Below are 13,660 nucleotides of genomic sequence, written 5' to 3' on the forward strand. Positions count from 1 at the left end.
TAACAACAATAGTGTCTTATTCAAGAATATAATTGCAATAAAAAAATATAATTATTTGCACACTGTCATTTTCTTACGGTAGGCCTACAGTAAATATATATCATGCATTAATGCCCCACAGCAAAAATAACATCATACGGCCTGGTGTAACGCTTAGTGGAAAAATGCAAAGTGGAAAATATTGGAGTTGAAAAAATTAGAAAGAAAATGTTTTCACCTACTTTAGTTGTTCTCCCGTGTTCGTCACCTGTTACAGCACATACAGTCCCTAGATGACCCATAGTGCTTCATAGTGAACCCTGCAGACGCGTGTAAGCTTTGTCTGATAAAATATGATAAGTATGCCTACTAGGCGATATCCATTCCGAGCTGTGTGGCAGTGCGAATAAGTTGCTCCATCTTATATAAATGCCCGAGAGGGTCCCAAAACACTTAATTATCGCTAGGTAAGGCAGTGTGGACTGTCCTCCTCCTCGTGATTGACAGCGGGTCAAATTGAAGTGGCTTTGGAGGGGATGCAAGTTTCCTCATAACGAGCGGCCGTATCTATAATTACAATACTTTAAACATTACATGATCAATTATTAAAATAAAGAGTTATTATATTTACTCCTAAGGATACTACTGCAATTAATATAGATGTAAATGCGTAGCCCTGCCTCTACTGTTGCTCAGTGCTCCCCTCTGTCTGTGTTTTTTTTGGTCTCGCCCAAACTTGGTTGAGATTTGAGTTGGCTTTACTCTGCTATCTGGGATCGCTCTATCGGAGGTGAAGGACCGACTGTCCCCTCTCTGCCTTTGCCCTCAATGGCTTTCGGGACGTATTTTATTTGAATGTCTGGGCGATATAAGTGACCAATAATGGATATTCTATGGATATTATGGACCATACCAGCCGTACTAGCTGTTGAAGGTAAGCTCACGTGTTCATCCCAGCGGTTATAAAGCCGCATCTTCACGCCGGCTCGGAGTTTGAGACAAAGCGCGTTCATTTCTATTTGCAATAATAATGGACCAAAACACTTCACCCCCATCCTTTTAAATATGTAAATGTGTCATGACGTTGCATTTATAGCGTTTAAATGTGTCTTAAAGTCAGCAGGCAAGGGATGATGGGGATGCTGGGACACGAAAACACGCTCGCGCATCCCCGGCAGTTAGACGGATGCTGTTTAGCGTCGTTAATGACTGGATACAATCGCGTTTACAAAAAAATGCAGCACGGCTATTTACGCCAGGTTCCGACAAAAACGTTTATTCTCAACCAGGTGGGTTGCATCCAGTAGCCTATGCGTGGAGGTGTGTCACCGGCGTAGTCTCATTTGGTGATTAAAAAAACAGCAACTATTAAAAGACAAACGAGGACGTCTCCTTAAGACCTTGTCCGAGACTAAATGTGCAAAAACAAAATCCTCCAGTTTTAAAAGGCTGTGTCTGACTCTGACTCCTTTTGCAGTCATTTGTACGCATAGCTTGGCTTATCAGTAACAGGCAACGTGGCTCAACGTAGGCTACAATGAAACAGGTTGAATGGTGAAAATAATTCTATAATGTTGCAGTGGGCTAATTTGTATGTGGTGATCCAAACTAACTGTAGGCTACGTATTGTTACAATATTCAAATATATTACACCAATGATAGAATGGGCCTACATAGGCCTATATGGCGTGTATTATTATGTTTCCTTTTAATGTTGTAAAACTATAGAATGAAAGCAATTTTTTTTTATTTAGTTCCTTCTAAATGAAAGGGAATCAATCAGTATTTTAGACAATAATTTTCAGGGTATTATGTATAGCTGCCCTCAGTTTGCCCTCTGTCAGAATGCTGAAGAATGGAAAGTGTCAGCCCAGTCATACATTTATTCATTCTATTTTGAGGTTGTTGTCAGAAAACAAACATGTCTTCTTCCTTTTGGTCAGTTTAACAAAAACCTCATAATTGCAGGTGGAGTTAAGGAACTATGTAAAAACTCAGCCAATCGCAACCACTGGGTTAAACAACAACACAAAGAAAAACAGACAAAAAATGGTTTAGCTGCTTGTTTACTGTAAAATCATTTGTACGTGTGCAACAGCATCCAACATTTGTATAGCAAAGGTTAAAGGAGCTGTCAGATCACATTTAGGACTGGCTCAAACTTTGACAAACGTCATGCGTATTTATGCAGACTTGCGCTGACTGCTATGGTTTCTCTGTTGTTACACGTCCGAGACATAAACAAACCATCTCCAAGGGCTTACATTTCATTCCAGACAGGCAGCTTCAACATTTGTATCATAGTTTTCTAATGTGTGTCAAAGATTGATCACGAGATGTTGTTCCCAGACAACCATAACATTTTAGTAAATATATGTGAAATCCAGTTTTAGCACTATAATCCAGTTTTAGCACTATAACCACCCCATACAAATACAGGGTACAATGAATAGCATTCATTTCACTGTATTTATTTTTATTTGAATTTAAAATATATTTTATAAATATATTCTCAATTTATTTTTTGCATCTTAGGACATTTAATAAATAGAACCAAATAGATGTGTTAATTTTAATACAGCATATATTATACTGTAATTTCCCACATATTATTTTATTATGTACACACGTTATTTTCTTAAAATATATTCAGTAAAAAATACCTACTACAAAATCCTATATTGATCTTTCTTATATAGCCTGTACCCGATCATTGCCACAATTTATTTCCCTTTTAATTACTGCCATACTTCTTTGAATGCTATTGCATTGTTTATTTTTTTCTGATTTTATCATTGCTGTTTTATCCAAGAGACAGGAAACCACAGGATGAGAAAAATGCCAAAAATAATAAACAGATTTACACCACACCGCTTTCCACTTCCCCTCGCTTTCCCTTTCTCTGTAAAATGCAAATATATCAACTGTTTGTCTACTTTTGAAATCAACTGTGAAGCATTTGTGTGAGCGCAGAGCACACTGAGCCTTAAATACCAAGCAGGCATGGTTTCTCAAATTGTTATTTGAGTGTATTGAAGTGCGCCTTTTTTTGCTCGATTCAGAAAGTATTTAGAAATCTGAAAATACAGAAAGGCATGCTGCATTACATTTCGGGGCCTGTGGCGTTTCCACTTTTCGATTTTGTTTTCAAGCAAGTCCCATCAGCAACGCAACACAGCTCTCCCTCCATTTTACCCTGTGAATCACCCTAGTCGATCGTCCAATGAAATTGCGAGGATGGCTTACGTATGAAAAGGAAAGGGTTGAAAAAGAGGTCACCGCAGTTCTAAAGTAAAGAAGAAAACATCCCAGCATGCACCAGCAAAGACCCCAGCAGTGAATCGTTTTGCTTAATGCCGGGACACTACATTTACTGCAGTGTTATTTTTATCTTCGCATGGTTCTGTTTTTTTTTTTTTTTTACGGACTAGAGTTAGTTGCTAAACATGCACTAAATTATACTGAAATCGCATTGTATAATTCGCTGATCGCAAAAGAGCCTTATATGCTGTAGGAAAGGTTTGGTGAGATAGGTGGAGTACAAATAAAATCCCAACTCCCACATTTCCTGAAGTATACTTCCTTCCTATAAAACCAACAAATCAAACAATTATTTGGTAAACAATCAATGAATCCAGCAGGGACCAAACTGGAGAGGATTAGAGGATTAAAATCGGGGCCAAAACATAAAGAAATCCTCGCTGTGTCTAAGGCAATATTCTTTGCAAATAGTGTCAACATTGCTCACAGTGTAACTTTTGAAACACTGTCTCTCTAGCAAAGTCGCCATGCTTGACACTCATAAAGGGCGTTCATTCATCAGCGGCGTTTGACCATCTTTCAAATGCATCAAATGTACCCTGTGGGAAGCAAATCAACTCTAAATTGTTGGTTAGTGTTGAAGTAAGCTGCCATCGACGCCACGTCTTGGTGGTTAGGTTAACGGGAACAGACAGGCCCCCTTTTTTCAAAAAATTTATGGAGGAACTGCCAACGAAATTAGCTTAGCTATGTCAAACATGTCTATGAAAACCCACTGTGGATTTATCCCTTCATTAGTTTAACCGTTCATTGTCATCAGTGCTCAGTCGACAGCCATGCTAAGCTAACAACGGCACTCATCTAATTCTGTTGAGTGGAGATTTTCAGATTCGGCCATAAACATTGTTGTAGCCCGTATTGTTCGCAGTAGATGGAATTTACTAGATGGATCATTTGGCTTTTTCGCCCCCACCCCCAATCCCCCACCCTTCCGTGTGGTATTACAGTTAGTACTGTGCAATTGGTGTTGCTTTGATGCAATCACTTGTATTCAAGGCGTAGTTGGGGTCAGCAGGACGATCGATCACACTGATACAACATTTAGTTTTATTTTTTTCCTTCAAGGAAACGTAATGGCACAGAGACCGCGGTAGAGGATGGTGAAGTGGGCTTGAATGAGATCACAGCATGGAGTCTTTAAAAAATGTCCAGCAGATTTGATTGCATTTCAATATGCGCTGCATTCCTTCAGCACTCTTTTGAGCACTGGAGCCCCCTCCATTGAACGTTGTCAAACACTGGCCACTCTGATCTTTTACATTTTTTCAGTTATTTTTTTTTTCTTTCTTTAATTTGGTAAATTACATACATTTCCATTTTGTTTTGCATAACCCTCTCAGGACCGCTTTAGCACACAATATAAGCCCGTCTGACAGTTCACGGCACAGTATGATCGTTAATGTTTTGAAAATCCTGCCAAGTTTGGTAAAGTAGCTTTCATATGTTAATTAGTCGTTGTGTTTGACCGGAATTGTTTAGTAATGAACAGACGTGCGAGTGTAACATGGAAGCATTATGTTTTGTGGAAGAGTAACAAAAGACAGAGGGAGGCGGGCTCCGCAATGGGATTAGATAAAGGTAAAATGAGCGAGCGTATACAATCCGCTGTTTTCTCAGTCCACCCAATGAGCAGATGCGGGGAGCCGGCCTGCACGCCAACCGCCACAGTAGGCTTTCACAAAGAATCTGTCTCTATTCAAGCCTTAATCCATGCTGCCGAGGGCCCGGGCATTGTCACTTTGCATGCAAAATTTCAATTAGTGCTGGTACCAGTTGTTTCACTTGAAGGGGGGGTGTCGCATTTCAGAGACATCTATGGCTACCTTTAGGGTGAGATTAAGGAAGAAGTGTCACTAGCTTGCTTAAGGAGATTTTTTGATGCATAAGGTTACTGGTACTGAGCGGTTTTGCTTTGAACACTGTATGTATTAGTCATTGGTCAAATTTGGAGAGCTTTGATTCACTAAAAGTGAATTATTTAAAAGTAAAGCAGGAAGAAAATAAAAGAAGCATGATTGCCTGAAATCTTCTTTTCTAAAACTTCCAGACATGGGATTTCACTGTCGTGGGTTTTCTGCCCCAGCGGGATCTGCAAGCAAAATAGTTGCGTATGTGGCTCCTGGCTCCAGCTTGTTGGTCCAATTTAAGTAAAGATTTGGTTCTAGACATGATGGACTGCTCAGCACTGTTTCCATGCTTTCAGCTGTTTGACTCGGACTGCAGCGGTTCACTGTCACGAGCCAAATCTTCATCTTCTCCTGCTGCCTTTTGACTGTTGAGCAGGGCTCCAGACTTACTTTTCCACTGGTCGAACTGGTGCTACCAATTTTTCAGTTGGTTGCAGGAGGACATGATTTGGTTGCACTGTTTATTTATTTTCTGTTTTTTGGTACAGCAACACACAGGCACAGACATTCTCACATTCTTTGTTGGAGACATCTAACTGCTCTGCTACTGAAAAAAAAATTATTATATGAATTAATAAATAATTATTTTTCAGTGACCGTTATAATTTTTTAACAAGCTAGGTCAGTAGACCCACAGCTGAGCTGCCCTGGAGTTAGTGTGAGAGTGTGTGTGTGAGAGCAGCCCCAACACTGTAGCCACATAAAAGTGTGTGCCATTAGCCGAGGTCACGGTACAGTCAGCCATGACACATGTAGATAAGCTTGTGTCGCATCATAATAGTTACCAATACTGAAAGGCTGTCTCTCCATACATTTTTGTTTTGGTCTGTAATTTTGTTTGGCGTTTTATTGAAAAAACGTATTACCAATGGTAGAAATTCACAATGCGTGGGGTTTGGAAGAAGAGCATCCGTCTGTGATCTTATGTCAATTTTTTATTTTTTTTAGCAGACTTCGGCCTGATTGGGATCACCCATTGTGCTTTACTTTACCACCTGCGTCCTCCTTTCTCACTCTGTCTTCATTTTGCTTTTTAAATAATCAGCTATGGGACACTTCATCTTTGCAACACCACAACTGGATTGCTACATGGATTGTTTCCCACCCCATCATCTTAAATCTAAAAAACAAAGTATGACCTAGTGAATGATTATTTGAGAAGCCAAAACCACTCTGCACTCCCTCCACAGACTGTACCTAGTGGCTTAACACTTAAGTATAACTGGATTCAGTCCTCTTGTGGTACTCGTTTTGTTTTCATACGCTCTGTATCACTGGCTTTCATATACTGTAGTTCTACTGTGACATTTGCCTATTTTTGGTTATTATAACTCCTTCAAAAAGGAACAGGTGTTTAATCTTCTGTCTCTTTGGTCTGTAAGCAGGCCTGCTTAGACAAGCTGGTCAGATACGGCTGCTACTTGAGAATCAGAAAATGAAAATATTTTCGTTCAAACAGGTGTTTCGAGTCATTCAACGTGCAACATAACGCTGCCAGTGCATGACGGAAAACAGCGGGTTCCTTTTTAAAGTGAAAGATGGCGTGCTCAATGCTCTGGGGGTGCGTTTAAGATTTTAAACAGGCTCGAGTTAAAGCACAGCCTCTCGTAATTAATAATAATGACTTTGCTTTAAAGCATTGTTCATTTTCTTTCACATGGGATGTGTTGACACATTAATTATGAATGGATATCAGTTGGAAATGTGTGAAGGATCATGCTCAGGACATGAAAAAGAAGCTGCATGGTGAAGGTGAATTAATAAGACTTTTTAAAATAAGGCAAAATAAATTACAAAAAAAAGAAATTTGTTTATATAGTAGCCTACATTGTTTAAGAATAAAGATACCTCAGAGCTGTAATTTATATATTGACAGGGGCAGATATATTATTACAGGGTTCAAAACAATGAGGAAATCACAAGTGTAGACATGTATCACTTGGCAAGGTAAATCTGACTGGATATCTGAATGTACAATCTAGCCAAATCTTAAACACATACCAATAAAAAAGCTGCCCTCACTGCTTTCCCTTAATAATAGGGTCGGTTGGCCATATCAAACACAAGCAGATAACTCTTAGCATTTGACGTGTCCCTCCCGCTAAAAGGTGGCATTGAACTTAATCACCTTTCCCGGACGAAAACACAGATTAACTTTCAAATACTTACCTTCATAATTGTACAAGCATCGGTGATCCAATCCTTTCCACAAAGCTTTGTCAAGCACAACCCAGTCTCTGTTCAGAACAGTATATCAATGTAAAATAATGCCACATACAGAATTTCTATTCAACCAAAATTGTCTATTAAACTGAAGGTACTGTGTGTGCTATGAATGGTGAGAAGATGTATTATGTTGTAATTATTATTTAGTGAGGACCCGGCAAGTAAGGGGAGTTGAGATTTGTTTTTGTTGCAGCTCTTCAAGGATAGGTGTGCTGTTGGATCGTAGGGCTGTAATTGTTTCGGTGTGTAGTTGGGAAAACAGTGCGGTCAGAAAGTGAAAGAGTATGACTAAAGCTATTATAAGTGCATAATGTAGTGCTTCCAATCCTCCTAAAGTCCTCTAGACAAAGATAAGATTAAACTTAAGTCAACATCTTAGAGTAGGTTTCTTTTTCACATTATTACAGGAAGTATTTATTATATCTCTTGCCCTATCAGTTTTGTAGACATATGTTATGAATCAATTCAGGGAATTAAACTCTGTAATTAAATTGGGGATTGTGACTAATGGGCATGTAGAATACAGTTTTCCTATGCTTTTTTCTTGCTGCCTAAGAGTCTGGTTTGGATATATAGACACTTATGGAAGAAACTTGCTTTACCTCCATGTAAACTCCCTGATGTTTCACACGGGAATCTAGATCAAGGATCTTCTTATATATCCTGCTATCTTAATTAGCACATGCTAATTGGCAACCTGCAGTCTCTTGGTAAGTCGTATTTATTAGGAAGAGCCTGATTCATGCTTACCCTTTGGGAGTAGAAATCATAAGGGGACAGCAAAATGTATTTTCAGACATTATTCATGGCGTGTAAGCACTCACAATCAAAATGGCGCCGCAACATCTAGGCCTAATTTGCTGTCGGAGTTCTTTGTGCAGTCTCTGTTATTCAACAGAAATCTCACCCATTATGTGGAATCGGTGTGTTTTGTGTCATTGCCAATGCACATTTCCTCTTTTCATCCAGGGAGGGAAAAGTCTAAAAACCAATGACTGAGTTTGTTTGAAAACTCGTCATTATTTGTGACCAATGTGTCACATCCTTCATGCGAACGTTGAGTAATACACATGACCCGAGTAATATGGCGCTTGTGATATGCCAACCAAGCCGGCCTCTGAGCGAGGACGCAGGGGGAGGAAACCAGCGAGTGTTCCCTGAGAGAGGTCAGACCTCGTTTCAGAGACCCACACACACCCCAGGTACTGTGACACTGCCTTTATGAGTGCGCCCGTACAACACAAACCCTCCGGATTAGTGTCCGGCTTTCAATGTCCTATAGCCCGGGAGCAGAGCCCATCGGCAGAGACAAAGCCGGGCTGATTGCTTTGTCATCTGCATCACAAAGGAAAACCCTTTTTTCTACCTGAACCGTGTCGCACATCACATCTATCAGCAGCACCGGACCCACGTGACATCTGCCTTTTGTTTTTTGTCGATCCATCGGTGCCCCCCCCCCCCCTCTCCATTCTTTCTCTCTGGCCCACACCGTCTGTCCACCATAGCTCATATCAACAGCAAGACCCCCTCCCCACTCCCCTCCTCCCTCCTCGGTGGAAACTAGCTTCTTAAATCTGCACCGACAACGTCAACCGCTTTCTGATTTTGACGGTAGTTATGTGCTCAGGGTCGTGTGCATCATCGCTACAAAGAGCCAGAGCTACTACATTTGCTCGTTCCCCCCTCTGGCTCTGGCGCTCTAGCTGAATCCCAGGCAGCTCAGCCAATGTACAGACAGACACATCAGACAACAAGCCCAGTCTCCCTCGGACACAGAAAACTCGAGTAAGCAGACATGTTTTATCTGATTACTGCACTGGGCGGGCAGGTTATATTCCTCTATGACTGATGACTGTTGTCTTATGTGGTTGACCCAGGCAAGTCCAGCAGCCACAACAGTGATAGATCAGGCTTTTCTATTCGGATTATCTGCTTATGCTTTGTATATGTGAGTTTACTATAAGCTTAATGTCGGCTTTTACTGTATATGCTTTGCAGTACCTTCTCATCATCGATGCAATTACTTGTTTAAAGTCCCTATCTTCCTTTCATATTTCATGACCTGACCTTGCACTGCTATTCATCATGCAACATCATATTAACAATTAATTTTGAGGGTGAAACACAGACGTTGGATGTATCTTAGCCGTGATAACTAAAGCTGAAATTAAACACTTCTTTTTATAATTCCAATTTAAGACATTTTATGAATAGAATCAATAAGTTAAACAGGGCATGACATTTAAAAAAGCGGAATAAATGACTTATTTTGTGTCTTAAAGTGTGATAGTAGGTTTTTCTATTCACTAGTAATTGCATTAGCTCTGAGAATTGGGATTTAACACAAGGCAATTAACTGATTTGGCCTTTGGCTGTGACTTGTCTAGTTTCAGGGAGCCAGAGCTCATCCTTTGTTTTGGTAGATTAATTCAGGATTCACATTCAGTCAGATGCATAACCTTGTAAACCACACAATAGGAAAGCCTAGAACTTGATACATGTAAACCTTAGTCAAGTAAGTTTAAGTCTAATCAAGAAATGCACTTCTAACAGGCTGGAAGTGCAGGACCGAGGTTAAAGAGGTGAGGAACCTCAGAGGGGTAGGTCATCACCACGGTAAACACACGTCTTAGTGCTTAATCGCTTGTAGTCCAGTTACAAAGGACTGCTTGGCTGTGATGACTAATTGTCAACAGCAAGGGTTGCAATTTTCATTTCAACTTTGGGTGAGGGGGTGGGGGTGTCTACTGGGAACTGCTTTAGACACTGCAATTATCTTCTTCACCATAGAGAGTAGCGTTCTCTTAATGGGAATCTATCCATGTGTGTCATACTACATGTACCAGAGATTACACTTTAACATTAAATATTACAGCCAAGAGCAGTGTATTGAGGGAAGGGGCATCACAAAAAGCCACCATAGAATTAATATTTATTTAAGTGTTGGGTATTAATAAGCGGCCAAACTCTTGTTTTCCCCCTTGAAAATAGATAACATCTTTTAGAACTTAAAGGACACTACAGCATTTACAAATCACAGTGCATGGCTCATAACCGTTCTCAGCTTTGGTTGAATTGGTTAAAAAATCCTCACTATAAAATTACAGTAATCTAGCTAACAAGTGCAAACCAGTGGTTCCGTAAATGTTCTTATCTACAAAAGGGAGTCCCTGCAGAAAAAGTTTGAAAACCACTGGGTTAAACAATAACTTCAGAAGAAAAAAATCATTAGGCTAAAAATATCACCACACAAATGTTCATATCACATATAATATTGTATTACACATACAAGGAATTTTCCTTGTTTTGTTGATGTATATAATTCAAATAGAAAAGATAAGTAAAAGGTAGTCAACAATAATGTAAACACGTATAATACATATTTTATGAAAAATAAATATTTCCAAAATAAAGAGTCAGTGTCAGTTGGGCACCAGGGCTTTGTTAATGAGGTTTAAACTATTCTACTAACGGCTAATATAGATTCACATGATAAAACAGGTTTGTGCTGTTCTGTGTCCCAGCTTTGCCTTTGAAACAGTTTACAGTGCAAGCTGTGTTTGGTCGGATGGTAAAATGCCAAAATATTTTTCAAAATACTGATTGAGTTACCTTTGGGCATTTTCTTTGCCGACGCTCATAACGCCACAACTACAAGCCCGTCAACCACCCCTATCTCTATTCCTGCCACACAATTGCTGATTGCCGTCTATGGCAACTAGTGGTTAAGATTCATGTGCTCCCCCCTCTCACGGTGTATGGGCAGTGTAATTATATAAAACCTTTATTGAACATTTGTTAATCTTCCATTGAAGAAAAGTATGTCATGATAATTATCTTTGTATCACCCAGCCCTAGTAGAAACGAAGCACGTTTCAAAAAATATTCAAATATTTCAAACAGCTTCAAAGGGGTGAAAAAGTGTATTTACAAAAGCAAAGTACGATAATGTGCAATGGAAACAGTAATGATTTCTATGACGCATGGGACGTAAACGTCTATGAAAAAACATACAATATTTTGTCGGACTAAAACATCAGATGTATGTCTTTCCCCAAAGTAACCAAAAGAGTGATGGGATAAGAATGCGATTTCAGATCATCACCATCCAAATGGAGGAATAATTTGGATTGATGCACTACCTCGTACCTTTCTCAGTCACAATCAGTCTACCTTGTCTTACAGCTCTAAAATCAATAACCTAGACTCAAGATGACACCCTTATGATTGTGTTTGTGGAGCCCTGTCAATTGACACTTCATTGTAGTGGTTTTATATTCAGCGAAGTGGTAAATGCACCATTTGGGCAGGGAAAGCTTACCTGAATTTACATAATCACTTGTCTGAAAGTGGTTCTAGTGTGGGGAGTAATCAGCAACATCTGCCACACTCACTCTTGTAAGAGCTCTGGTTTATGCCATGAAATCTTGTCCCTCTCTTGTTCAAACTTACTATTAATTTTTATTTTATTCTAATTTCAAACCTGTTCAAGAGTTCCAGTTAAGAAACACCGTCTCTTGAACACATGCCCACATTTCTATAGCTGCCAAAGAGAGGCCAATACACGTCCTCAGGGGTCAATAAAACAATGTCTGGAATCACAATACCGCCATGAGGTAACGTGCTTACAAAACAGGAGCCAGGTATATAAGGAGATGGTGAAATGATGACTAGTTTACCGTGCCTTCCCCTGGCAGGGCCTTTCCGTATTACAATGGATCATTTGGGAGGGCAGCTGGAAAATCCATAGAGAATCTCTGGAGACCTGCTGTGCCTGTGAAATAAATCAATAGAGATATCCAGCTGAGACCATTAAATGGAATGAATGTCATACGATAGGGTTAAACATGTATGAATATTATTATTCATACAGTCCAAATAGGTTTCTCATCTGCAGATAAAACAAGCGGGCTTGGACATCCATAAAGACACCACAGTTTGTCCTGTGTTTTAAAAAGGCCTACCTTAAATACATGTTCGCAGACAATCATAAACTTAACAATTTGTTATCCCTAAGAAAGAGAAAAATGGACACTTAAAGAGTTGAATAAATGTTATATGTACTAGGTTAAGTGTGTGTTAATAAAAGGAGTAGCAGCGGATAAAGCACAAACAGTTGGTGGATTCCAACATGCATCAGATCCTCATTAACTTAGAATGAGGGATTGTTTACAAACGTGTCTTATTTTCCAATTAATAAGTTGTCTGAGTCATTAGAAAAATAGTTTTCCAAAGCCATATAAATCATATAAACATGACAGAGAAAAACAGCAATATCTGCACATTTGAAACCAGGTCATTTTTGGCAATTCTAAATCTATTCAAATCTAAATAGTGACTAGTTTCACATCTATCGTATGGAACCAATGTTTTGGAACTGCTACTATATTTCAGTTTATCTCTATGGAAATCTCTTTCTGTTTTTCCACTGTCTATTGTCGGCTTATAAAACACAATAGCTGTTTGACTGAGCCAAAACCTGTAAGCCATTATACGTGCAGAAACACAACAATCGTAAATTAACGTATTTACCAAACATGCCATTTTGTGGATGCTTTCATCCAAAGTGCCTTAGAGTAACACAAGGAAACAAATGCATTTGTGGCATGGGTGGCCTCAGCAGGGAAGGAACCCCAAAACCGGGTACAGTTACTAGCATGCTGTGCTCACTGAAGCACCTCCCTGGCCTGATTACACCTCTTCGCAGCACTCTTCAATCTGCTTTCCTTTAGAATGGTTTGACACATTGTAGTGGTTGGGCAGGCACACTACACGCATGTAGCGTCTGTGTGAGTTGATGGCTCTGCTGTCAGGAGGCCTGCCTGTTGGAGTGATTGAAAAAGCATGTTTGGGATTAGCCGTCTGTCCTCATCTGTTTGACACACTGGCGAGTGTGTGTATGTGTGTGTGTATCCGGGGGGTTGCACTGCTCTCTGGGCCTGCCATGGTGCCGAGTGATGGAATAGGTAGAAATGGACCTCAGTTCTCACACTCTGCCTGCACACTTAGCTTCAGAATGTGTAGGCAGGGTGTGAGAACCTAGACTTACATTCATTTGCTGGAGAGACATGCCCTAAAATCAGCATCAGCATTTTACCAATCAGCGACACAGCTTTTGTCCCCAATTTCACAGGCCCCAATCAACAAATGGAAAACTTTATCTTGCTGCATTTTCTTCTCCTGTTTGGATTCATGCTACAGTCCATTGCTGATTTGGCTCTTTTATG

General features: G+C 39.8%; 1 protein-coding gene across 2 annotated transcripts in view; it reads left to right on the forward strand.

The window, feature by feature from the left end:
* The first annotated feature begins 764 nt into the window (after positions 1 to 764).
* Positions 765 to 13,660, forward strand: part of ephb2b (eph receptor B2b) — a 119,137-nt gene continuing 106,241 nt past the window's right edge. For both annotated transcript variants that reach the window (XM_080025658.1, XM_080025659.1), the window contains exon 1: positions 765 to 913. In XM_080025658.1, the coding sequence (XP_079881784.1) occupies positions 862 to 913 (52 nt within the window). In that variant the 5' untranslated portion in view covers positions 765 to 861. The remainder of the gene's footprint in view (positions 914 to 13,660) is intronic.

Source organism: Ammodytes marinus, assembly GCF_949987685.1.
Source record: "Ammodytes marinus genome assembly, chromosome: 4".
Taxonomy (NCBI): domain Eukaryota; kingdom Metazoa; phylum Chordata; class Actinopteri; order Uranoscopiformes; family Ammodytidae; genus Ammodytes; species Ammodytes marinus.